Source organism: Clytia hemisphaerica, unplaced genomic scaffold (genome assembly GCF_902728285.1).
Source record: "Clytia hemisphaerica strain Z4C2 unplaced genomic scaffold, Clytia hemisphaerica genome assembly, whole genome shotgun sequence".
In the NCBI taxonomy this organism is placed as follows: Eukaryota; Metazoa; Cnidaria; class Hydrozoa; order Leptothecata; family Clytiidae; genus Clytia; species Clytia hemisphaerica.
In genome coordinates, this window is record NW_027103650.1 from 321,008 (window position 1) to 348,978 (window position 27,971).

Below are 27,971 nucleotides of genomic sequence, written 5' to 3' on the forward strand. Positions count from 1 at the left end.
CCCCCCCTGGAGGGATAATGGAACTAAATTTCCGAGAATTTCGAGATAATAAAGCTATTCAGGGGGTAATAGGGAGAATGAAGATTTGTCATTCTATAGCAGTTCCTGTAATTATTTTAATGATTTTATCATAAATATAGTTTTAAAAGTTTGATAATGAGTATTTTCTTTTGAGATGTTTTTAGTTTTGAAATTTTTCTTTTTTAGTAGACATTATAAGATGAAAACTGACCTCCGGTTTTTTCAGCTCTTATCTCGTCCCAGTTCATCATGTGACTTTCAATTTCGCAAGAATTTTCCCTCCTAGTTATCATGCTTTAAGCAGGAGACAGTCAAACCACTTCCAAATCCAAACAAATTGCAGCACTGAAATAGTTTGAGAGAAAAATTCTTATCACTCATCTCATGACCCTCTTGATGGAAAGAACAATATGAGGCTGTTTTTGCTACCAATTTTCTGTGCTGCTTTTGCATTTTCAGGTAAGACATTTTTTTTTAATTTCTAATTTTTTATTTCAACTTACTAAATCGTAAATCCTGTCGTTGTTTTTCTGATGATGATATGATATAATCAGATAATGGTATGATTTCTTTTCTAAAAAGTTTCCGAAATATGTCTATGAACATAAGTCAACCCTTTTGGGTTTTGGTTCTAAAGATAAAAATATCTTAAAAAATATCTTCTAAAAATATCACCAAAAAAATGGCAGAGATAAAAAGGATAATGTTTTGTTCCTTAAGCTGAAAAGTTCAAATAGATATATAAAGGTTCTAAATAATACCTACCTATACTTTTGAATAAAATTTAAGTATTGATATAAGCTATGCTCAAAAACTAAAATTTTAACATGAAGTATAAAGTGGCAAAGACGGCTTAAAATGTGCCTATGTTAATGAATGCAGTTGCATATTACCCAGGATTTGTGGATTGATTGCTTCGATTACATTCACAATCAAACACAATTGAATATTACCCAGGAATTGGCCGTTTAATTGAGATTTGACTGTGTTCAACAATCCAATTACAATTATTATATCGAGTTCAATTACATTTGATTCCAGTCTGGAATTCATGCACAGTACACCAAATATATTCGGCGTGAGAATGTCCTCAATTGGGTGTAACCTTCTTGATCCTCAAAATATCTTCGGCGTGGCTTTTGCATAGATTCCACACTGGATTTGATTTGTTCGATCCCGATTTTGGTACAAACTTATTCGATTGACACTGTCTAGTTTTTTTGGATTATTGGGCTTTTCCATTTCCATATAGTTGTTTTGGAGAATGCGACGTCCTATTGAATAACAAATTACTCTGCATACATTACTTTCCCTCAGCCAATAAAAACGTGATAAATCATCTTGTTTCTAGGTAACAATTGTGGAGTAATTAGTATTCAATAGGCCGTAGCGTTCTCCAAATAAGCTATTTCCCAGGGATTTTTATGACCTTTTCCAGAGATAGAGATCTTTAATTTTTCAAAGGGTTTTCTCAGGCAAGTTTACAGCATTTCAAAAACCATTGAATTGAAAATAAAGACAAGTGACGGCCTTTTCTGCAAAAGTTTTAGCCAACTTTAACTCTTTACATAAATGTTATCTCAGAAGTTGCTGGACTTAAATAATAGAGGAAAATACTTTTACTGATGTCAGCATAAAATTAAAATGTTAATCCCTCCAGGAATATCTATCCAATTTAACTCAAATTTTACATGGAAATTGAGTAGGATGTTCATTTCCAAAAAAATCAAAAGGTTGATGAAGTCAGCAATAATCAGCACTTAAAAAATGCTAAAATCATCAGAATAACTATAAAATTCCTTTTGGAATAACAAGACATTCACCAACCCCCTGTTTAATGAAAAGAACTCAAGTTTGCTTTAAACATCCTAACTAACGGTATTCTAAAAGATTCTAGCGTTGAAGGGGCTGTCGACATTGCTCGGGTAAGTAAGTTATGGCATGCCTGAAAAACTGAAAATTACCATAATTTTTAGATTGCATTAGTCGACAGAAAATGACCAAATAAATGGCTGAACATGAAGGGTACTATGATGAAGTTTCTAACCTGATGTGTAACCTAATTGTTTTTCGCTGATTTTTGCGAAACAACCGTAAAAACTGATTATGACGTCATAATCAATGACATCATAAAAACTAAAAATTAAATTGCTCAAAAATTGTTTATCCAATTGTCTTCAAACTTTCACCAAAGATGTATCTCACTAAAGTCAATCATTTGAAAAAAGAAATTTTTCAAAATTTTCATAACGTCAGCAGAAATTAGGAAAAAAGGAAAAATCCTATTCTTTGCAGACGTAATCAGAATTTCGAAAAAAAGAATTCTTTCAAATGATCGACTTCAGTGAGAGTAGAGCAATCTTTAATTGGAATTATTGGATTTAAAAAAAATCAATCTTGGGTGTGAAGAAAAATTGATGATGTTTCAGGAAAGGATTTTTCCTTTTTTCGATAATGAAAAACATAACAAATTTCCAGTGAAAATTTCAACACTTTACAATACTCGTTGCCAATTGGATTCTAAAATTACAATGGATTTCCCCAATTTGTAAATATTAGGGGTCACTCACATAGCAATTCTTCCCACGACTAACGTCAAATTGGCGCTAATTTGAAAACCCCCACCCCCACCTCTTAATATCAGTTGAAAAACTATCAAAAATCGATGAAAGTCTAAATTTTCTCCTTCACTTTCATTGTTGTTTTGTCCAGCCATCTTTAATTTCGCTACGGCTTGCTCAGTTTACATTTTAAAAATAATGGAGATACTTTCTAAACTTTTTTTGCAAAGTTGGCGGAATCAATTGTCTCCGTAATCATTATCAATAGAATAGCGGCATTTCACAAAAAGGACAGACCGTTGGCAAAATTCAAGGGCCGCGCGGACTGTCTAAACAAAAGATACACGAGACATAAACATCAGGTTGTTTATTTTGGTTAAAATTGTTCTATACTGTAAAGTAGCAAAGCAAAATATAGAAGGAGGAAAAGAAATATGGAAAGTAACTTTTGTCATGGAATAAACGTCTCAAAAATTGTTATTTCTTAGGGTCACAGACTCTAACCTAGTCGTGGAAAGGATCGATATGTGACCCCTTACTCTAAAAATTGCAGTGGAAGCTTCTTGCAGTGTCCCAAAGTCTTAAAAAAAATTTTCCCTCTTATGATGACACTGCCCTGACTCATGAAGTCAAATCATAAGGCTCAAAACCACATGTTTTCCCGTGGAAAGAAAGAAGGATTTCAATATTAACAAGGCAAAAGAACGCGAAAACACATTTAGAGGAAAAGTCATTTCGGGTCTTTAAAGTTTTGTTTCTTTCCAAAAATTATTTGGCAGAAGAGGAAGTGACAGGGGGTCAGATAATTGAATAAATACTAGCCCTACTAAGCAAGTTTATGTTCCATTCCATTAGTGCTGTTAAATTTTGAAATTATTTAGAGGTTCTCCTTCCTAAGATATATTTGCAATCAAAACAATCAACAAAAAATAATAATAACTGTCTAAATTTAGAATAAATCTGACAGATTGGATTATTTTGAGCAATTTCAGACAATTCAAATTAGATGGATCAAAATTAATAAATGACTCCTCAAAAGTGAGTTTATACAAAATAATGGAAACATCAAAATATATGACAGAAGTGAAGAAATATCACTTCAAAAACTGCAAAAACAGAGACTTTCAGGAAAATCCAGTATTTTAATAACCTCAAAGAGAAACTTTAATTGGATTAAGATAGAAAAACAAATTTTGATTTTTCTTGTAAATAAAAGACAACATTATACCAAAATTATGGCATCTTATCCTTTTTTTTAATTAAAAATGATGGTTTTTTGGACCTACTCCGGTGGGTGGGGTAGAGGTCCTATAAATTAACTGACGTTCGTTCGTTCGTTCGTTAATTTGTTACCAATTTTTCTCAAGATTAGCTCATTAGTTTTTCCTGATTTTTGGCACAAAGATGCAAAATGGTAATGCCCAAAATGTGACAGAGTCTGATTCTCCAAAAAAATTTATTTCCGGCCAAAAATGCCAGAAATATGCCAGCAAAACCGTTTTTTTGTCATTTTCTCGAAATCTCATTATTAGTTTTTTCTGATTTTTTGCACAAAGATACGTGTAATAGCAAAACATGACCAAGTCCGATTTTTGAGAAAAATTCTTTTCCGGTTGAAAATGCTGGAATAATGCCGCAAATCACTGTTTTTGCAGATTTACATTGGACTTTTTCCTAATATTTCTTTGTTTTTCTCACACAAAAACATTTTTGATAACAATGCCCACCATCAAGCATGATTCAATTGTCGATAAAACTGATTTTTTGCAACCGGAACTTTCTATTTCTTTTTTCCCTACTCCCCTTCCCTTTCCGCCCATCAGCAATCAATGATGAATTTAACCCTTTCAGTACCGGAGTTTTCACAGCTACTTTCCCAGAGCCGTAAAATGAGTTTTTGAATGCATTTACTTATGCTTCAATATCTCTGGAATCACTAAACCTAGGCCTCTCAAGTTTTCACCCTTATTCACTTATAGTATGAAAATCATTTTGATAGAAAGAAGTTTGCAAAATGACATCATCAGCGTGTCACGTGACCAGAGAAAGGCAAAAAAAAATTTGAATACAGCAAGTTTTTGCCATTCAATGAGAATTTCTTTTATCAAAAAAATGGTTTAAACCCATTCATTCTTGTGATAAATGTTTAGCACAAACAGTATCTACTAACTGAAAAAAGAATTGTTTGATTCGCCCTCATAGAACAATCATAATGATTGAAAGAAGTTGTAAAGAATCCCATTTTGGGCCTTACAGATTTTGCTTCCAAAAATCTTTGTAAATACTTTTGTAAACAAAACTTTTTACTCAAACAAACTTTTTTTACGCGGTCTTTTGCACACAACGCGCTATCTTATCTACTTTGAAAGCTACTTAAAGACATCTCTTTATTTCCCGCCAAAACATCACAATTTAAAAAAGAAGTCAGGGACCGCTGTGCAGTCCTCTGGGAAAAAAACGACGGGTCCAAAGGGACTGCAGTGCGGTCCCCTGGGACTGAAAAGGTTAATGGGTTATGCATTTTCACTAAACGTTATATTTTCTGACGATTTTTTTCATTTTCTCCTCATTGCTAATTAACTCTCATCATCAGGTCCATACAACATCTAGCTTGTTTTGTTTTAGATGCAAAATGGCTCTCACATTATGATACAAAAAATCCATGCCTGGATTTAGCAGATGGTAGTTATCCATTAGCTGATCTGTTTGCTTACATCAAATGTGTTAGGGATGAAGCTACATATTTAAAATGCAAAGATAACAAGATTTTCGATCCAGAATCGCAAAAATGTGTTCATGGAAACCATCTGTCTGCAAAAACATTCTGTAAAAACAGGGAAGATGGGAATTATCAAAATCCTTGGGATTGCAATCGATTTGTTCAATGCGTCCATAAAAAAGCACATATCATCTCTTGCCAAGCAGATGGTCTTGTCTATGATCCGTACCTTGATATGTGTAGAGATAATCTTCGTTGTCAAAAAATCAGTTGTAAGTATTTTTACAAATGTTTCAATGTTGCAAAATCATTAACATCAATCAGTTACAAAAAGAAAAGCTGTAGTCAATCATTCTAGATATGAAATTTAGAATAAGAATTAGCAGAGAATCCACTCGTATTGACCCTTTTATAAGCTTTCCAAAATCTTTATACAATTATAATTTTTCATCACATTCTGTTTATAGTGCGGTCACCCATCGAAGATGGTGATGCCTGCAAATACTTAACAGACGGAAACTATGCTATCAGAGATGTTTTCAAATATTTACAATGCAAAGACAATAAAGGAACATTTGTCCCCTGTGAAGAAAAGAACACAATTTTTGACCCAGAGGCTGGGAAATGTATTGATATCAAAACAAAGACTCCAGAAACCTTTTGCCAGGGTCGTACAAATGATGATTGGGTGAATCCTTGGGATTGTCATGGGTTTTTCAAATGTTGGTATAACACAACACATCAATTCAAATGTCAATTGCCTGAGCTTGTGTTCAACCCTTACACTGATCAATGTAATTATAAAGAAAAGTATGCATGTAAACAAGTTGAGCAACAAGGAAAAACCAAAACTAGAGGTATGTGAATCTGAATTCTATTCCATTTAAAACCTTACCTTTTTTGATATAGTCAATCTCCTTTACAACTAATAATGCTAATAGATTAGCTTCCATGACTGGTATTCAAAATTATTCTCAATTTACCTTAATTTGATGTAAAATTCAACAGAAAATTATATCAAAGAATAATAATTAAAATATTCATTCAAAAGATATGCTATTGATGAATGTGTTACCTTCTTGAATTTGTTTTGAGATTACATAAGGTATGTGTTTCCTATAAGCATGTGCAAAAAAGATATTATACAAGGTTTAGAAGTTTTAATAATGATCATACCCTACGTAGTTTTAACATTGAAAAGCCTTTGTCAAGTATGTTAAAAGGTTCTTCTGAAGCATGTAAGTTTTAAAAGCCCAGAATAGTTTTCAAGAAAAAAATTCTTATTTTCAGAGGTAAACTTAGCACAAGGAGTCTTTTGTGATGAGAAAAAGGATGGAGTATATGCAATAAGGGATGTTTTCAAGTATATACAGTGTTCGAATGGAGTTTCTTCTGTATTGGCATGTCCTGAGAATGAAATATTTGCACCAAAATATGGAAAATGTGTAAGCGGAAAGTATTTTGCGGTTAGTAATTTTTGTGATGGGCGCACGGATGGTAATTGGATGAATCCATGGACTTGTCACCGATTTATTTCATGCACCAATGAACTGCCGCTGAATAAACCCTGCATCTTGAACTCAATGGTTTATGATCCATACAAAGATGAATGCGTCTCTGAGAAGGATTATCCATGCAAATCGATCAAAGGTAAAGTTTTAGAGTTACACTCAATTACTCCAACTTCTAATCCGTACATATGTCAGTCAATTTGAACGTCAAAATTATCAGAAAATTCTTCCTGAAGGAAGTGGTGGCTATATTATTATCCGTCTATCAAACTTTTCAAACAATAACAAAGCTAAAGAAATCGATGAATATGATATACATAGCTATGTGGGTATTTACCTTACATTAAAACATCGTTTTTACATTTATTTCCAATTTTTAGTTTCACTAACCATACGAACTGAAGATGCCTGTAAGTATATGATCAATGGAAGGTATGCTTTACGGGATGTTTTCAAATACCTTGACTGTCAAGAAATGGTTGGAAATGTCATTGATTGTCCGCATAATTTCATTTATGATCCAGATCCCAATGTTGAAAAGTGTGTTGACATTAAAACTAAATCTTACAAAAATTTCTGCATCAATCGTGAAAATGATGACTGGGCAGATCCTTGGAATTGTCAGAAATTCATCCAATGTTTCTGGAACCACCTTCGTAACCAAACTTGCATCTTCCCAACATGGACAGGTCACTTCGATCCATATCACGATTGGTGTGCTTACCAAAGAGACTATAAATGTATCCAAGTAGATTCAGTCTCGACAGAGAATGGTTTAGGCAAAATTGTACACAGTAAGATTAAAGAGAAAATAAGTTCGTACATCCAAATTAATTTGAAGAAAAATCAAAACAAAATTAGTGAGGAATCAAATTCATACCAAACATCAAAACCGGAAGATGCCTGTCTTACGATGGTCAATGATTTATATCCGCTGAGAGATGTCTTCAAGTATCTCAAATGCGAAGATCAGGTTGGGACAGTCATACCATGCAGTAAAAATTACATCTTTGATCCAAATATCAAAAAATGTGTTGACATCAAAACACAATATGTTAAAACATTTTGTGCCAATCGAGGACTGGATGATTGGGCCAATCCATGGGATTGTCACACTTATATAAGCTGTGCAGAGAACCATACTACAAATGTCATGGCTTGTCAAGACTCTTCTTTTCACTATGACCCTTACCATGATTATTGTGATTATCCAGGACGGTATCCTTGCATCCAAGTCACAGGTGTTGATAATGTAAACATGGAACCCAACAACGATGATGACAGTGAAATGAGCAATCCAAAGTCTTTTGGTGTTCATGAGAACAAATTGGATTGGGTGCAAGTGGTCGACAGATTCGAATCTCCTGATAAGACGCTTATGCTCAGCACTGGCAATAACATTGATGAACAAGAACCCTTACAAGATACAAAATGCTCTGACCCTTATTGTAATTGGCTTGGATGGAGTCCAATTGAAATACAAGGTAAGGTTTCTGACTTTTAACTACAATTACAATTATTGGTGATTTTTTTTTTGCTTTATTGGTATTGTTGAAAAATCTATTGATGCATAAAACCAAATCATATATCGTCACAGTATTGTTTGATGCAAAGATGCTGTAAAAGTAAAAGACTCTGTTGAACAAGCAGCATAAATCCTGAATTATTTTTTGGGATAACCAACTTCTAAACTGGCTAAATAATCATTACTTATGAATTTTAGAGGTTATTTTGACAAGGTACAAGAACCAGGGGGTTGGTACTAGGTTTGCGAGATGCCTGGTATAGCCGAGCCAAATTTAGAAAATTCAAAAGTTCAAAATTTATGACCCTTAGAGGGAGTCGATTTTTTATTTTGGTAATTTACAGAGACTCAATTGCTTTTTAATGGTGTTTGTACCCCTTTGATGGACTTTCAAGCGTGTGAAAAAGGGACCCTTATGCCTGGCACATACCCGCCAGCACATATTTTGCCAAAGTACCCCCCCCCCTTCCCCGTCAGACCAGACCTTTATATTTAAACCAGGACTAATTTTGGTGAATACGTCTAAATATGTCATATTCTCCAAAATTAGTTATCGCAAAAAACAGGTTCCAAATGTAATCTGGAGTTTAGTAAGATTTGAATACTTGAATTAGAATTTAGATTTGGATACTTGATATGTCTGTTTCAGGGAACACGTCGCAGGTAGCAGATACGGATCTCAATTTTTGTAAAGATAAGTCTGATGGTAAATATGCCATTCGAGATGTGTTCAAATACATTCAGTGCACCAACAAGGTACCACAATTGATGTGTTGTCCCAACGATATGCTTTTTGTGGAGCTCTACAAAAGTTGCAAAGATACAAAGCATTCAGGAGGTTTGTTTTAACTTTTAGTAAAATAAGAGATCAAATTTATTCGTTCCATAGAACTCCGGAGACCTAGGAGAAATGAGCAGTTCTTCCATAGGTCGTTCTTTTTTTTTGGAGCAATTGTTTTTGTCAGAAATTGCAACTTTTTTGTTAAAGTTGTATTTCTAATAATCTCGAAGGAAAAATGTCAATTTCAAAACTAAAATTAATTACAGATAGGCTTCATATGTATATGTAATCACATGATAACGAGTGCAATTCGAATATAATGGCACGAGTGATTTTTTTGTTATTAATTTTCCGAGTCCGAAAGGACGAGGAAAATTCGAAACAAAAAAATCACAAGTGCAATTTTCGAATTGTACAAGTTATTATGTGATTACGAGCTAATCGCACAATGGCTGTCACTACCTTTTCCCAGTTAGGAAAGTAAATCACAGAAATTACACTTAAAGTTTTTATATTTTTCTCTTCTCTTTTTGTCTTTCTTTTATTGTTGGACCTACCCCGGTGGGGTGGAGGTCCTATAAATTAACCCGTGTTCGTTAGTTAGTTAGTTCGTTCGTTAGTTACCAACTTTTCTCGAGATTGGCTCATTCGATTTTTTGCACAAAGGTGCATTACTATAAACCCTAGAATGTGACGGAGCCCGATTTTCGAAAAAAAAAATTTTCCGGCCGGTAGAACCGGAAATGTCCCGAAAAAAGCGGTTTTTTGAGATTTTCTCGAGATTTTATCATTAGTTTTTTGCGATTTTTTGCACATAGATGCACATTAGTACTGCCGAAAAGGTGTCGAAAACCGTTTGCCGAAAAAAAATTTTTTCCGGTCTGTAGAACCGGAAATGTGCCGGAAATCGTCGTTTTTTCACATTTCCGTCAAATTTTTTCAACTTATTTAATTGTTTCTTTACAGAAAAATGTTCTTTATGATGATGCCCAAAACTTAGCATCGTTTGATTACCAAAAAAATCATCCTTTGAATCCGGAACTCCTTAAAAATCGCCGGAACAGCCGAAAACCGGCGTAAAACGGTTTTCCTTCATTTTTTCAACTTATACTCGACAGATTTTCATGATTTTTTGCACAATGATGTAAAATGGCAATGCCCGAAATGTGACAGAGCCCAATTTTCGAAAAAGAAATTTTTCCGGCCGCTAGAACCGGAAATGTCCCGAAAAAAGCGGTTTTTTGAGATTTTCTCGAGATTTTCTCATTAGTTTTTTGCGATTTTTTGCACATAGATGCACATTAGTACTGCCGAAAAGGTGTCGAAAACCGTTTGTCGAAAAAGATTTTTTCCGGTCTGTAGAACCGGAAATGTGCCGGAAATCGTCGTTTTTTTCACATTTCCGTCACATTTTTTCAACTTATTTAATTGTTTCTTTACAGAAAAATGTTCTTTATGATGATGCCCAAAACTTAGCATTGTTTGATTTCCAAAAAAATCATCCTTTGAATCCGGAACTCCTTAAAAATCGCCGGAACAGGTGAAAACCGGCGTAAAACGGTTTTCCTTCATTTTTTCAAGAAAATGTCACGGTAGAGTGCGACTGTTTGAGTTTTCTGGAAACCTTATTTATTAAGCTGTGCATTTTTCTGTCTGATAGTGGTTTTTATAAAGAAAAGCGTTTAATAGCTTTTTTATTTCTTTTTCAAAAATCTTTCATTTTCTTTATTTTTTGTATTTTGACCAGTTATGTCTTATGTGTTTCATTGTTTCAATGTTCACTGCTTAGTTTGATAACCAGGTAGGTCCATAAAAGTATCGCTTGTTGTTTATTGATTTTCTTTCTCACAAAATAAATTTCGAATGCAATTAAGACGTTCGATGCAAAAAAAATGTAAGAAAAATCATTAAAATCAATTTTGTAAACATTGGCGCGGCATTGGAGAGTGTGATTAACGATTAATTGCTCTCTACAGAATGCAATTAACGATTAATTGCTCTCTTTGAGGGCGTGCCAAATAAGAAAAAATAACCCATCGTGCGATTAGACATTTTATTAAGCTTTTGGATTGTTGAATCGAGAGCCAATTTGAGTGGTTTCTATTCTCTTACTCACACACAGGCTATGTAAATGGTTTCTGCAAAAATCGTGCTAATGGAAACTATATGAACCCTTGGTATTGTCGTCGATACATGGTATGCACCGATGGGGTTAATGTCAATACACCTTGTACAGTCAACGGTATGGTCTACAATCCATGTCTTGATCATTGTGTACCAAAAGACAAGTACCCATGTGTCTACATCAAATGTAAGTTCATTAGATTATGTGCCCTCTTAACATTTATTCAGGTTCAATGCAGACCCAGAGAAACCAAGGCATGACAGGATTTCCAAGAACTTAAGGAATTTCACTTCCCATTATAGAACTTCTTTTAACTTCTTGTAGTTTTTTGTAGTTCTTGATTTTCAAAGATTTCTTCCTTTGGGACCAACCATGATTTCTCAGTTCATTGAGATCATCTCACAATAATATCATCTTACAAAATACTCATAATTTCACTTCTTTCATTTATACCAAAAAGGGATATACACAATATTACTTACAGGGTGTTTTAACTTATTCTCCTCCAAAACTAACAATCCAATAAAAATAAAAGTTAGTAATTTACAGAAAATGTCATGTCAAAAGCTTTCTTATTCCAGGAGTTATTAACATTAGTTCCACCACTAAACAGAAAAAGCCCCCCCCCCCTCCCAGTACGAATAAGGTTAATTAAAAAGTTGATTATTATACTTTTTCTTTATGGTACAAGCTGGAGAATTGGATTGCACTCAAAGAATGGATGGCAATTATGCAATCCGTGATTTGTTCTCCTACTTGAGATGTTCTTTCCAACAATCATTTGTCATCGAATGTCCTGCTGGCTTCATTTACGAAAATGTCAATTCCAAATGTGTTCCTAATGATGATATGTCTCCGGAGAGGGTAAGGTTTTCAGTTTTTTCAGGTTTTGCAGTTTTCATTACTAAGGTAAATAAGTCTTTTCTGTTCCGTATTAGTAAAAGTTTACCGATTTCTCGGCTATGATAGGCCGTGTTTTTTATAATAACACTCTAAATTTTCAAAACCTTTGAATGTTTCCCAACTTTTTTTAAGCTTAAAAATGTTCATAACATGTTCTTATTTTCACCATACCATAATGTGAGTATTTTTGTCGATTTTCCTTAAGAAATCGAGTGTTTTACAGTCTGCAAAGCCCTAAAATGTTCTTAACTCATTCTTGATAATTTGGCCGTCGAAGCCTTATGTTCTTACATAGTTGGTTCTTATAAAAAAACGTGAAGTTCTTTCTTCATTTTTAGGTTTGCATCGTGGCAGCTGATGGGAATTTCCGTGACCCCTGGGACTGTAATGGATACATCCAATGCAAGCACCAACAAGCATACATGCGTAAATGCACCTACTTGAATATGGTGTACAACCCTCACAATGACCTGTGTGAATTTGTCAGCGAGTCTGAAGAAGAATGCACCCAATATCGTAAGTTGAATGATTCGTGAAAAAGTGCGAGAGAGCACCCAAGGGGGTGGTTCTGACCCCTCCTTCTAGAGCTGGGTCAGCTTGGTCTTTTGACTTGAAATTTTCTGATGCTGTTTGTGGCGAATTTGTTTGTCGGCATGAATAGACCCAGACATTTATCTGAGATTTAAAAATCTATTATTTATTTGCGGTACTCATAAGGTTCGGGCTCGCTTGAGCATCACCTACCCAGTGTTGTTCGAGTGTCATTGTATACATCATGGCTTGACAGCTCGCGTCTGTCAAGTCGCAGTGTCTGTCAGCGTTGTGACTCAAATTGATTTCGAATACATTCGGGGGAGTCATATCTATCTAACTTATTTGCGATGGGGTGAAAATGAATAAGCGATACACAATGAGGACATTTTCATTTTGCCTTTATCCCTTATCATTTTTCGCATTGTGTCGCGAAAAAGAAGACCTTATTCTAATTGCGATATTATGTCTGGGTTTATTGATCGGTATTTTGCGGTGAACTTATTTTTCTCCCAGAGTCACTCAACTTCTAGCCTGTTAGACGAAAACCGCTTTTTTATCGCGATTTAACAAAAAAAACAAAGAAAAAATTTGGTTTGTGGGAGGGAATTGGCTACTCAACTTCAAGATAATTCCTTCTATTATAACAAAAATTGTTCATTAAGCTTGTATTGCGATTCCTCAGTAAGAATGGTTTTGGTCGAATGATCCACTAGAGTAAAATACCATATATTGAATTTTATTTCTCGACTCCACTTTTTACAGCTCAAAAGAATGAATATATGGTGTTCGCCAAAGCAAACGATACAATATGCCAGGATAAAGCACAATTCTTCAACTATGTCTTTTACACCCCTTCACCATTTCAATACATGGTTTGTTCCGATGGACATGCATCATTGGTAACATGCGACACAAATCAAATTTTTATACCCGGACGAAGGTGTGTCGATGGAGCGCAGTATAATATTGGTATGTGATTCTTTTCATTAGGACTGATCTCATTCCGACCATAGCATTATCTCGTGTAAAACACTCATGATCCCAGGTGAAACAGAACAATTATGCGCCATTTTTTATAATATATTGGTGTGATTTGCAATTTTATTTTTTGTAGTGTAATATTAATTTTTATCATGCTCTACTATGATAAATTCTAAGAATTTTCTTGAGATTTCTAATCCTCGCCAAATAAATTCTGAACAAAAACGATTTCCCAAAAAGTCAATAGTTTCTAAGCAACTTGTTATCATGTCTATCCGTTTCTTGCATTTCAGACAACTTCTGTAAAGACCGTGTTAACATCTCTGGAATATATGGGTGTGAATCTTGGTTCTTAAATCCCTGGAATTGCAGCGAATGTTTGTTTTGTCAATCAGATGTCAAAGTCCATCACTCGCCAACACCAGCCAAAGGGTTTTATTATGATCCCGTAGATCAGAAATTTGATACTCACGACTGTAAAGAGCTTCGTAAGTTCCCCCCATCATTCTATGCCACCGCGTGACGTCATAACAGAGCACTGTGTCAACTCACCGAAAGCGCACAATAAACAAATTGTTAACGAGTTAAACCATAGCCTAATTGCGCTCAAAATTATCTATTGTCTAAAAAGTACATCACGTGACTTTCTATGGGAAAAATGAAATGAAATGTTGTAACTGATCAATGCACAAATTACTATAATTAAATACACAATGCACACACTGCATGCGATAAACAAATATCAAGATAAACAGACAGATAGACAGACGGATAGACAGAAAGATTAACAGGACGTAGACAGGTAGTTGACAGACAGCTTAGTCTCAAATTAAAAAAGTTGAATTTGCAATTTGATATTTACTAGTTATTTGCAATTTTGGAGTTAATTTTTAGACACCGAAAGAAAGACTCATTTTTCTTTGGTCACCGTCGACGCTGACAGCCAAAAAATACTAAAATTCACTTCATGGCTTTTTTCCTCAAACAGCGATAGAAAAAATGGCAAATACTGTCACACCATCTAACCCTAGCGCCCCCTCCTTAGACACATAATTTCTCTTGTAAAGCATGTTTAATTTTATAATGCACACACGTCTTTTTCACATTAAGGGCTTTTCTTTCATTTTTACTAATACCTCATTTGTTTTGCAACATAACTAATCCACTAACGTGTAAAAAACAGACCTTTTGGTCCAAAAGCTTAATGAAAAAACTTTATATGTTGGTCTTATACACTAGAATTGAAATTTTTCTCCTTCTTATGGAAATGCATACAAGGTGATTATAAATCTAGAAAATACCGTCAATTTGAGGAGGTTTTGGACCTTAAAAGTACTAATATCATTTTCGAACATTCTTTCCATTAAGGACGTCAAAATCCGACTTGAAGACTGTTACCTCTTTGAGTTTAAACAATTTTAGGATCACAGCATCTCCAGAATTTCGAACTTAAAATTTCCCCTGATATTTGACGGATTTCCGTAAAACTCGAAAGACTACGTAAAACAATCATAATCTCCAAGAAACAGAAATCGGCGGGTCTTAATAATATGTTGTATTTGGTGAGTATTTTAAAGAAGTAAATCATATCTTTGTTTGACAGCCTCCTCCAAAGAAGTCAGCAGCGATGACGATGCATGCAAAGGGAAAGCAGATGGCAACTACCCTCTTCATGATGTGCTCTCCTACTTATCTTGCAAGAAAGGGAAATCCACCCCCAAAAATTGCCCTACAGGTACATACTCTTCATAAGAACATTCTTAAACCTGTACACGCATTTTATAAGAACTTCTTATACAGGTAGACGTTTATTATAAGAACATTTTGAAGCTCACAACCCGATCTTTGACGCCCTAATAACAAATTTTGCGAGTCTTCTCGTGCAATCTTCTCTAACAGAAGCATTTTATGGTCTAAAATTTGCCTGTTGGTCCACCAAACATCAATCAGCAGGCAACAAGAATAGCTCCGGGATCTGAGAGTAAGATTAAAAAATGTTCTTGATTTTTCATAATCACTGAATCAACGAACGTATTTCAAATAACATTAATGTCCTAAGACCCGTGGTTGTCTTGAGAAGTTACTCTCTACGTTTAACATTACCTTCTTACAGGTAGCATCTTTTACCCATCTTCTAAAGAATGCGATTCGATCACTAAAACTACACTGACTAGCTTCTGTAAAGGGCGTTCGGACGGTGATTGGCAAAACCCATGGAATTGCAACGGATACATTTTATGTCAAAGTGGTAGAAGTATTGTCAGACCTTGTCTCATTAACGGTTTTGTTTTTAACCCGTATAATGATGTTTGCGTCAGGTCAAACAAATATCCTTGTTACACCGTTGGCGCTCGCTCAGGACCAACACCAAAAGTACCGGCCATTCTGAAATCTTCGTTGCCACAAATTAAAGACATTTGCAGTAACTTGACCAATGGAAATTACTCGACCAGAGATGTGTTGTCATTCTTGCAATGTACCAATGGAACTTCCAAAATGATTGCGTGTCCTAAGGACACCATTTATGTCAGTGGTAATAATTGCACGGCAGCCAAGAACATCAATGAAGGTAACTTGTAACTTGTTTTTGTTTTGGAAAGGTTTTTACTCCTCAAACCATGGAATTTTTACAAATGCCCGAAAGTAGTGTTATTGTTTCGTTCCGTTTCTTTCCAATAACTCGTTTTTTAATTACGTCAATTTCTACTATTGGTTTCGGAAAAGTATTATCTTGTATTGTAAATCTTAATCTTCTCATTAGTCTGTTATGACACCCTTTAATGACATAAAAATGGGTACCGTAAGTTGGTCTAATGTCGATATCCCTCTTCTAATTTCGTCACCCTTCTTTAGAGATAGGAATAGTAGGAAGGGAGGAATCGCTAATTAAAATTAATTTTCTTTGCTTAGCAATCAGTTGAGGAGTCACTCCAGTGAGCCCGACCTTCCTATTATTTTCTTATCTCTAAAGAAGGGTGACGAAATTAGAAGAGGAATGTCGACATTAGACCAACTTACGGTACACTACAACCCTGAAAACTTCATCCCTTGATGATCAAGTGGAGTCTCCATAACTAGAACAGGAAATATGGGAAATAAGTGTATATGAGGCATTCGAGCTAACAAGACTTATAGAGTTATAGAGGTTCGAGTTAAAGAGACTCCACTCTAGACTCAACCCGTCGCTGTGACATTTCTTTCTTTCTTATAGACAACTTTTGTACGGGACGCCCTGAAGGAAATTACAGAAACCCATGGGATTGCCATACTTACTACGTTTGTCATTCCGGTCAACGTATCCACAAACAAGTCTGTAACATCATAGTGACATTGAATTATGATCCAAAATATGACACCTGTGAATACCCTGCTCAAATGCCATGCAAACAACTTGGTACGTAAAATGTTTTGTTCATTCCTCTTCAAGCCGTAATGAAGCCATTCTATTGGTTACATTCAAGTTTTACGTCACTTCTAACCAATAGAATGGCTTCATTCCGTTTTAGAGCGAAACGGAACCGTCACGTGCAAACATGATCTTATAAATCGCAGTTTCCGAGAAAAGCTGTATAATGTTTCTTGAAATAGTAATGTGTACTTAACCCTTTCAAACCCGAGTGACGTGTATACACGTTCTAAGTTCGCCAATATACCGAATCTCAGACTTAAGGCTATATCTCCTGACCACTTGATTTAAAATAGCCTGGGAATCCAAGCTCATAATTTTAGAAAAAACAAAAAATACCTCACCTCACAAAGTTCTAAAATTATAGAGCTTGGTGCAGGTAGATTAGTCTGACACAGAATGTTATAAACAGTCTGTGTGTGAACCCTTGTTGACAGAGTTTCTGAACTTTGGAAACCCAGGCAAACACACATAATCAACTTACCATAAAACTCCTCCACAATCTATAAAGACTTTCAAAGCTACTAAAAACCAAATAAAAACATCAGCCACATGTATTTAGACTTCCAGCCAACAGCCATTTTGTTTTGAAATGAATCTATGTTTTCATTTTCACTTTTTTTCCTTTTTTCTGCAGAGTCAGCTTTTTCCATAAATTATGCGCGCACATCGAAATAATCAAAATGCGCGCGAATGTACTGCTAAGTAATACGCCGAAAGCTGGCCAATCAGGCCGAACCTGCATTGTAGGGAAAAATCTCCCTGCAGGCGAGCTACCTGCGCCAAGCGTTAAACCAGCAGCAAAAATATCATAAACTAGACTGTGAAAAAAGTTTAACGCTTGGATTCCCAGGCTAGATTTAAAACAGTGATTGAACAGAATGTTTTAGAAAGAGTATAAAAATACTTTTCCAATGTACTAAAGCCATTGTCTAACTCTAAAGTTACAAGCTTTTATGCCAGTTTGAAAAGTTTTGGATTCCAATAAAAGTTGGAAATTTTCAAATTTTTTTTTCACAAAAAATGTAGCGCGCTAGAAAGGTTAACATTAGTTCATTATATTCCTTGTATAAAACCCTGAACTTTAATTAAAAAACAGTGAACTTTTTTTAGGCTCGGCTGTTCTTAATTCTTGACACTTTGAGCTTGAAATTGTTTTTATCTTTGGTTCAAAATAAAAGTACTTTAGGCTTCTTACCTTATTACAAAGAAATGATGCTTTAAGGCCAGTATATCTATTCCTGAGTCTGTTTGCTTATTCTGCAAAAACATCCCACAGTCAAAACATTGTAAACTCTCTGGTCATTGAAATGTTATATTGAAGTGAAGACATTGCAGTGTTGAATCGAACAATTAAGTTACGTCACGCGCTATCTTTTGTTTTGATGATTGGTTGAACAGTTGAATAACTGCAACCTTTATGCAAGCTCAGCGTTTTTGAAGCAGTGATTCAGACCTCGGAAAACATAATGTCAATCTGGCTTTAGGTGTTTTTTATGTTCATCTTCTCTTCCAAACACAGGCAAATCAATGGATCCATCGCACAACGTTGGTGACAACAAATGCAAAGGAAAAACGGACGGAACGTATCCATTACGTGATGTCTTCTCTTATCTTGTATGCAAGAAAGGTAAACAGCTTAATTTTTTTGGAGTGTGTCTCTCGTAAAACTTAACTCATAAACATAAAAATTTAATTTCGGATTAGCCTACATGGTAGTTTATTTCTTCGCTTTCGAAATAGCAAATGTTTTCATTATTTAGTTCGAGATCATTGGTACGTAAAATCCATCCAAAATATTATTCCCAGGTGGAAAATTGCTTCGCCCTTTGTACATTACTACGCCATTTGTATATTACTGTTGAAAATATTTCCAGCTATGATAAAAGAAGAAGATTTTTGCACTAAGCCTTTTCTAAGAATTGAAGAAACGAAAGCCCCTAGTAAATTTCAACTCCAAATCAAACCTCTATAAAACCTCGGGTAGTCTTGTTTTGTTTTTAGACAGTTTAAGGCTCGACTAGTATAATGAGCTCAAACATTAGCAGGATACAGTTTTGAGAAATAAAAACCCCTCAGAAGAATTCAAATCAAAATCATCCTTTCTCTGTCATTTGATTTAAGGCAAAGCCAGTATTGTCAACTGTCCCAAAGGCTCCATCTTCTTCCCAAGTACCAAAGAATGTGAAAGCATCACTAAAACAAGTTTACCAAGCTTTTGCCAAGGACGCTCAGACGGTGATTGGCAAAACCCATGGAATTGCCACGGATACGTTTTATGTCAAAGTGGTAGAAGTTTAGCTCGACCTTGTCTCATCAACGGTTTTGTTTTCGATCCTTATAATGATGTATGCAAACGTTCCTTTCCTTGCCAAACTGTGTACAGTAAATCCATCATGCCTTCAAAACTACCACACGAAGTCTCAGAACTAACTGTCGTCCCTGAGAAACTGCAAATTAAGGATATCTGTACAGGTTTAAAAGATGGGAATTACTCGACCAGAGAAACATTAAAAATCTTCCAATGCAAGAATGGGACAAGCAGCTGGATTGCTTGTCCTAAAGATACCATTTACGTGTCCGGAAATAATTGCACCAACTCTTCTACTATCAATGAAGGTGAGTACATACGACACACAGGAAAAAAGTTGATAGAAAACTTTCCTAAAACAGCATAAAATGCCTGAAAAAATTAATGATACAAGTTAATAGCCATGAAGCCTCCGGGTATATTTTTTTGTAGACCACCATTATTCTCCATTAAATCCAGTATCAAGCCACTTAAACTTATAACCCCCTCCCCTCATGCGAAAAAGGCTTCATGAAAGTTTTATGATTGTCAAAAGAAAAATTAAAACTAGTAATGTGTTTTCTTCCAATTCTTATAGACAACTTCTGTAAAGAACGGCCTGAAGGAAACTACAGAAACCCATGGGATTGTCACACTTACTACGTTTGTCATTCCGGACAAAGGATTCACAAACAAGTCTGTAATTACTTTGTGACATTAAATTATGACCCGATTTTCGATAATTGTGAATCTCCTTTGGCTATCGCTTGCCCTAAAAGTCGTAAGTAAACTTCAATTAAATCTACTATATATGGCGAGACCAATTTAATTTGTAGTTCTACGGTCAGATCGTTAGCAAAATATGGGTCGGTCGGTCGGTAAAATAAGAATAAATTTTTCATTTATCAGGATTGGTAAAGTACCAAAAATGTTTTCCAAAAATATCTGGTTCAAAAATTCACTTTTTTTATCTTCGATGAAGATCATAATAAAATCTTAGTGTACGGAATGCTTGATTTTCTAAATTTTTCAATTTCTTGAATTAATTTTCAGCTTTATTCAAATTTGATTCTTACACATAATTAGTGTGTAAAATATATTGTAGTGGAAATTCATATTATTATTTTTTTGATTTTAGCAAAAATAGTGTTGGTCGGGCCCGTAGAACAACAAATTAAATTGGTCTCGCCTATAATAAAGTTGACAGTCCTCATCATATCTATCAATAATCAAATAATCAAATATCTTTCTATTAGGAAAGTGGTCGAGTTTTTTTTTTTCGTGAGACACGCTCGTAACATTTTTACATCGATTTACATTGTAAAAATCCACCCGAGAGTTTTTCTTCTTTGTTACCTCTTCTTCAATGTTAACTTTTTATAATGGAAGAAACCCAATCAGTGATCGGATCCTTTAGCTTGATCTTTAAGATGATAAATGAATTGCGAAATCAGATTCTTTGTCGAGTACAGTGAAATGAGCGAAAACTTTTTAACGAGTACAGTGAAACTTTTTTGTCGACTTTCACAGGAAATATGCTTCGAGATATCCCCAAGGTGCTAAAGAATCCAATAAAAGTCCTCGAAAAGCCACAGTTTTGTGCTAAAACATGTTATTCTTCACTCTTTCAGCAAAGCAAAACAAATTAGTCCAACATAAACCTGTGAAAGATGACAATCCATGCGCTAAACGCGTGGACGGAAAATACGCCGTACGAGATGTCGCCCTTTACTTGATTTGCAAGGACCACAAAGCGTCAGAAGGAAGTTGCGACAAAGGACAAATTTTTACACCATCCAATTCTAAATGTGTCCCTATCGGTCAAGTCAATATAAGTAAGTCTTGAAAAATAGACCTTATCGGAGTTATCGATTTTTCTAAAACAGCGATGTATTGTGGGATATAACATATAACATATAACATATATTCTAAGTTTTCATGCAGTGAATATTTATGAAGTTTTTTTCTCTGCAATGGAAGATGCACAGTTTTAGTTTTTTTATAATGTTGACTGAGATTGAATTAGCCTTATACTTAAATGTTACTGCGACGTACATCTGATGTCCATAAACGTTCCATTTTATATCCATAAAGGGGGTTGGACAAACATTTCCAGGGGGTAATTCGAGCAGAATTTCCAGGGGCCTAACAGAGTGTTTTTCATTTTTCCAGGGGGTAAATTATTATTCTAAAATTTCAAGGGGATAAAAGACTGATCTTAGTTCGTCCAGGGGGTATCCACACATTTCAAAGAAATGTTTTTTTGACTTGAAAAGGTTCGTCCACCTCCCCCCTGTATGGAAATTTGATGGAATGGCCCATTTTATTTTCTCAGAAAACTTCTGTGTCGGACGTGAGATGGGGAATTACCGCAATCCATGGAATTGTCACTCCTACATCACATGTGTTGGTCCATCAGCATTCGAAAGACCTTGCTCAATCAAAACCACTCTGAATTATTCACCAAAAGACGATTTATGCGAATATCCCTACAAACAAAAATGCGTGAATATCAGTAAGTGAAAATTACCCTCCTTTATTTAAACCTTATAGCCCAAACCTGTATTCTTGATATGTGTCAGTTAAGATGACGTCATATTTCCTAACGGAAGCACCCGAAATTTCGAATATTGTGTTTCAAATTTTAGTAACAGCAGGCTTTTCTCGGGTGTCTCCATTAGAAAAAAGACTTACCCATATCAAGAACTAAGAGGATTTTCTAAGAGTTTGTAAGGGCTTGAGGGCTTAAAATATCTGTCGTTATTGCACACTTATGCAACACATTGTCTTCATCCGAGATATCGTTAATGTTATATGCGTGGGCTGATGAAAATAATGCATGTTGCTTCGTAGCTACATACCAATGCACAGTGCCTGTTAGTCAGCGGATAGATTGCGGTTACTGTGGAATCACGCAAGGTCAATGTGAGGCTAAAAGATATTGCTGGAGACCCCTTCATCCAGGCAGCACTGGACCTTGGTGTTACCATTCTAAAAATAACTTTACAATATTTCGAGGTATTGTATATGTTATGCTTGTTCGATACATAACACTTTGTAAAGAAATGTAAAAATTTGATAAAGGATATGAAAAAAGCAGTTTAGATCTGTTGATGAAGTCCAAATTTCACTTTTCCTAAAGAAAATGTATGACAGCCTGAACCTAAAAAAAAACTAACAATCCAAGGAAAAAACGATGCGGCAAAACCAATGGTAAAAATCAAATGATGGAAATAGTTCAAACCAAATACTCGAATACTGCCACTATCCGAGCCTAATGTAAAAACTGCCATTTAGTACACATTCATCAACCCAATGCTACACACCTTAATTCTATTTCCATCCGACACACAAAGTATAAAAGACAAATCCAATAAAATGACAAATCCGGTACCAATATTGTAAGGGTACATAAGTAGCTCAGTTTCGACCCTTGCTGCTGGACTGACTTATGTACCATGAAGAAAACAGGCTCACCTGCGACACAGGTCCACTAAAAAACGCAAAAAGTAGCCTTCAGAATTCCTGAAAATTTTTAACTCGTGATAATTATATTTCTTTCAGCGAGTTCGTTGGTTGAGCATGAACTCAAAGCATACGGGCCATGTGCCGAACTCCCCGATGGAAATTATGCGGTACGCGATGTTGCGAAATATTTGATATGCAAGAACAAGGTTGATTCAGAAGGAAAATGTGCTAAAGGACAAATCTTCACACCTTCGACTTCCAAATGTGTTCCGATCGGTAAAGTGGATAAAGGTAAGAATATTGTTTTCTGGTTTTAATGCATTTCTTTTTGGATATGCGTTCGATTTTGCCCACACATATATGAAGGAATATAATCCGAAAAGTCGATATAAGTGTCTCCTTATTTCAAACAAGTTGCTTGGCAACTACAACTCCATAATTCAAACAAATTTGTGTTTTCCACTTCACAAGGAATCTAAAGTAAACACAGCGCTCCAAATTTTTCAGTTTCAGGTGTGTCAAATGTAGACGCTTTTAAACCTAGTCAAGGCCTGCGACAGGGCAATCCCTCGCGTTAATAATCGCATTCAATGACTTCATTAGTTAAAAAAATATTCAAGAAAAATATCAAGAAATAAAGAACTAACTTACAATTGCTACACGGTGTTTCATGCTGGCCCAATCTTCAGGCAATGTAGTGTATTGTAGATTTTAATTCAATCCATAAATTTGAAATTATCAAATGTTATCTCGTTATATTTTAACAGAGAAATTTTGCGTGGGTCGTGAAGCAGGGAACTATCGTGATCCTTGGAACTGTCACAACTATTTCACATGTGTTGGTCATATCTCGTACAACAGACCATGCTCCGTCAAAACAACTTTGAATTATTCTCCTTTGGATGATTTGTGTGAATTCCCATCCCAATACAAATGTGAAAATATCAGTAAGTTGTTTTGTTTACTTCTATAGGTCTTAAAGGTTTTATTTTTACATAAATGTTCCCGTTACATATCAGGCACATGTTTTATATCAGGATAGACTCTCCCTATTGTTATATTATGCTGAATAAACGAAATATTGTTTTACTTTCCTCTTTCGGACCACTCTTGCTCCATCATCAAATAATGTGACAAATCTTGTAAATTAAAATTGATGAGTAAGCAAACGATACTGCAACTCTTGCTAATTCGATTTTCTATATTTCTAATTTCTCTACAATTCGAACTTTTCCCCAGTCCCATCATCAGGTCAAATCCGAATTTCTCTGTAATCCGAACCAATAAGATTTGCCGTTCAGGTTCGAATTAGAGAGACTTCACTGTATAAACGACATGTTGCTTTAAAAATGTAGCAGTCTCCTAATCTTACTGGAAATTTGTCGATACATTCGATACATTTCCTGTTTACACTAATTCATATCTTATTTGGACGTTACATGAACACTAGATGGATGTTTAAACAACATTTTTTCATTGGATTACTTTGTGTAATTAGCTCATTGCGATGATTAGTTTAGCGAGTACCTCGCCAAAAACCGGGAATTTTCATTCCATTACACTTTGATGATATTGTTGATATTGATGTGTCTGTGATGTCAAGTGTCTTGATGCAACTTCGACTTTTTCCCTACTGCAAGTACTCGAAAGTTTAAAGTGACGTTAAAAAAACGAATGTTCGGAGCCCGAAAACCTGGGTAGTGGAATAAACTTCATCGTGTAGAAAAAAACCCATGCCGTATAGCATAGGCTATGATTAGTTATGGCTACACAAAGCCTTACCCATAGAATACCATCGACCCCAGAGCACAAAGGGGCATTTAAAGCGACAAAGTTGTTTAATAATTGTACGTGAGAACTTCACTGCCCCAGCGATATCATTCGATGTGATCATGGCGTTCTAAATCGATAAATTCGACTTCCAAACACTTTCATATATTGTTTTCAATTTAACGGATAAGGCGTGTGCAATATAACTTTTGACCAATCACATTTTACCGCTTATAAGAAAAGAAACTCAAAAATCCATGACTTTCACAGGAAAAATCATCCGAGTGGGAAAAGTACATTTCACACCTGGGAACGTGAATTATTTCCCAACCAGGGGAGTTTCTTGCACGTTTAATGGTGGTGCTTTTTTCAGGTTATCTGCTCATTCTTTCCTGTGTATTTTATGGCATGGGAGCTGAAACTGAATCGGTTTTTCTTTCATCTGACACCCTACCGTGAAGGTTACATTTTCACAACAATCAAAATCACGTGCAAACAGTGGAAAGATATCATTGAAAGCGAAAACGAAACAATGTTATGATATTTTTAATATTTCGTTCTGTTTGTTGATTCCCTCTTGGATGAAAATTCTTCGTTCTGCAGAATACTCTCCAACTCTCCAACTCTCCATGCAGACTCAGATTAGTACACAAGCTCCGTAAGAGTCGATTATATCCGCGTAATACAATAATATGGGTGTTCTAAGATAAAGACGATAATTGTTACAGGATAATATCAGCTTGTATAAGCTATAATTTGTCTCTACTTTTGTTTGTTTACTAGTCTAAAAAAAAGCAACATGAATTCGAATGACTCGCCTGATATTTATTTATTCTTGTGACCCAGAATTCTAGGCATGAATCTTTCTGACGGACTCTTTTCCTTGAAGTGAAATATAATCTTTAAAAAATAACAAACAAATGATCAGAATTTGTCTCATTTGATTGTTCGGTAACCTCAGAGACCTTTCTTTAGGATTGTTAGTGTCAAATTCTGCTGAAGTAGCTTAGCAGCATGACATTGTATTGTTCTGCAAAGCTATAAAAATGTCACATGTTTTATCAGATTTATTTTTGATAGAGGAGAGATTCAAACACAGTCTCAAAATATGAATTTTGGTTTGGTTTTCTTATGTTTATTAGGTTTGATAGGTATGTAGGAGAGCTTTAACAAAGGCTGGTGTGTTTATTAGCCAGTACGGGACGTCTCGCTAGTCAGGTCAAAAAATCTGGCTGGCAGGGTCTAAAATTCGCTAAATTTTTTAAAATCATGTAAAATCGGACCTAGGCTTATCATTTTTACCACTTTTTACTATGGATAATTATATCTATGATTATTTCTTTTCTTAACAGCCTCTGTTGCTCCATCGCCTATCAAAGATGAAAATCCGTGTGACGGAAAAGCTGATGGCGTGTATGAAATCCGCGACGTCTTCCGTTTCTTGAGATGCCGTAAGGGAAAAGCATCCCTAAGAAATTGCAAGGACGGTCGATATTTCAGTCCGGTTGCTGGAAGATGTATCAGAGGAAAGAAGGTTGATTTGAGTAAGTGAATTAATCCTGCTTGATATACTTTTTTTTTTTCTATCAGAAACACCTTTACCTCTTTTGCATGTCGTCATTTGAAGCGATGAACAAATTATCCAGAATTTCGGCCGTTGATGTGAGGAAGGTGACGTAATCTTAGCTTGATATCATAAATAGCCTCCATATTGTCAAATACATCTTCCTACCGAGCCAAACTCTTTTAGATATCCTTCTTGAATCGATGTCCTACCATTAGACTATTAGAAAGAGTTTTTAGTTAATATTTTGAAGTTAGATATTTTCCGATCCCCCTGTAATAATTAGTTGAAATGTTTCATGGACTTTTTATGAACGTTAGAGTGACGTTGTTTTGATGTTTGGTACTAACCGGACCTTCAGTAACTGCCACTAAACCATGGAGCCAGTTTTTCGATCCCGGCCAACCAAAATCTTTTGATAACGGTGTAATACATCGAGACCAACTTCTCCTCGAATACTCGTTTGACGTTAGGCTAGGTTCCGACATTACAATGACTTCCTTGATGGTTCCAGCTTCAAAGAAACTCATTTCAAAGATAGCATAAATTTTAGTTCAGTAGTAGCGACCATTGTTCTGTACGAAGACTTTCATGATATTCATAGCATCTCATTTTTTTATAGCTACCTTTTGCAAAGGTCGTGGAGAGAGCAATTTCCGTAACCCATGGGATTGTCACAACTACATCACGTGTCACGGTGCACAGAGTTTCGATAGAGAGTGTGACGTTCACGTAGAGCTGAACTATGACCCTTATCATGACCGATGTGAAAAGCCAGCTCTCTTCCCATGCAAAGAATTAAGTAAGTCTTATACTTTATAGTTTCTGTGTTAAAGTGTTGTGAGACTGAGGTTGGGAGTTTACAGGGAAGAATTGACTCTATGTGCCTGTAGTGGTTGCATTGATATACAGTTGACGTTCTCCATTATGACGTTCTACTATTCGATACGCTCCATTAATACAATAATGACTGGTTAAGCGAGGGCTTTAAAAAGCCGTGTAGCCCGCTCTGAAAAAGTAACCGGTTAACAATATACAATATTGAAGGTCACCGTCAAAAAGAGACTCTCATAAACGACGCTCCCTTATTCGATGAAAATCCAATTTCCCTTGAATATTGAATTAGAGAGCGTTAGCTGTATTCACTTAGACAGAAATTGTGTCACCTGGAAAATCTTTAAAAAATGTAATTGTTAACTTCGTTTTTTCTTTTTCAGATCCAAAAGACATCATGGCAGAGATCATTGAAGCTGAACTCATCGTTTTTTGAGCGCCATCATCACCAAAGCAAAAGGGGCTATACACCACGCACAAAACGCAAACGCCCTTTTGTTTGGAACCTTGCTCCTGAAAGTGATAATTTAAGTTTAAATATAATTTTTTTATGTTCATTTTGATTAATTTTTTTTTTGATTCTTTACAATAACGCCATCTAAAGCTAATTTTCAACGAATATAGCGGACAATGCGGATCTGAGGATCTGATTCGAAATTTTGAGAAATAAAAAACTATTGTAATTGTCTACGAAGTCTTAGTTTTAAATATTTTGATACTTTTTTTATTTTTTTACGCATTTGATACTGTAAAAAATTGATTTTTGGGCACTTTTTTGAAATTAAATATATAGTATTTTTGTAAAATTTTCTTTCAAAATATTTTTAAGAATATATCTAGAATTTAAAAAGTTGCAACTGGACTCTTTTTTTGTTTCAATGATACAATGTGATATCAGACGAGATATGGAAAGGAACCCAGTCAAATTTCATACACTCCGGCAAGATCCATTTCGACTGCAGCATCCTGTTTAAAAGT

The 27,971-nt window shown here is 35.2% G+C and overlaps 1 protein-coding gene across 3 annotated transcripts; it reads left to right on the plus strand.

Annotated features, from left to right (window-relative positions):
- Nucleotides 1–219: 219 nt before the first annotated feature.
- LOC136803092 (chitin-binding domain protein cbd-1-like) lies at nt 220–27,855 on the plus strand. Of its 3 annotated transcripts, XM_067059842.1 has the most exons (25): nt 222–480; nt 5,208–5,573; nt 5,769–6,158; nt 6,592–6,951; nt 7,193–8,296; nt 8,987–9,175; nt 11,241–11,429; nt 11,935–12,107; nt 12,485–12,662; nt 13,443–13,649; nt 13,955–14,149; nt 15,265–15,396; nt 15,775–16,230; nt 16,873–17,055; nt 18,590–18,697; nt 19,192–19,686; nt 19,956–20,138; nt 20,989–21,192; nt 21,693–21,872; nt 22,211–22,375; nt 22,922–23,116; nt 23,593–23,772; nt 25,948–26,139; nt 26,782–26,961; nt 27,377–27,855. In XM_067059842.1, the coding sequence occupies exons 1-25, from the start codon at nt 432–434 to the stop codon at nt 27,427–27,429; spliced, it is 6,306 nt and encodes a 2,101-aa protein (XP_066915943.1). In that variant the 5' UTR covers nt 222–431; the 3' UTR covers nt 27,430–27,855. The 3 variants fall into 3 exon arrangements, with proteins under 3 accessions (XP_066915945.1, XP_066915943.1, XP_066915944.1); XM_067059843.1 differs by lacking the exon at nt 22,211–22,375 and having other exon boundaries at nt 223–480; XM_067059844.1 differs by lacking the exons at nt 16,873–17,055; nt 18,590–18,697; nt 19,192–19,686 and having other exon boundaries at nt 220–480.
- The last annotated feature ends 116 nt before the right edge of the window (nt 27,856–27,971 follow it).

What these genes read in the sequence shown, in the direction of transcription:
- LOC136803092 (XM_067059842.1), top strand. Translation starts at nt 432, where the DNA reads ATGAGGCTGTTTTTGCTACCAATTTTCTGTGCTGCTTTTGCATTTTCA. An exon ending in TTATCTTGTATGCAAGAAAG is followed by an intron (nt 18,698 to 19,191) that starts GTAAACAGCTTA and finishes ATTTGATTTAAG; the next exon opens with GCAAAGCCAGTATTGTCAAC. An exon ending in TATCGGTCAAGTCAATATAA is followed by an intron (nt 21,193 to 21,692) that starts GTAAGTCTTGAA and finishes TTATTTTCTCAG; the next exon opens with AAAACTTCTGTGTCGGACGT.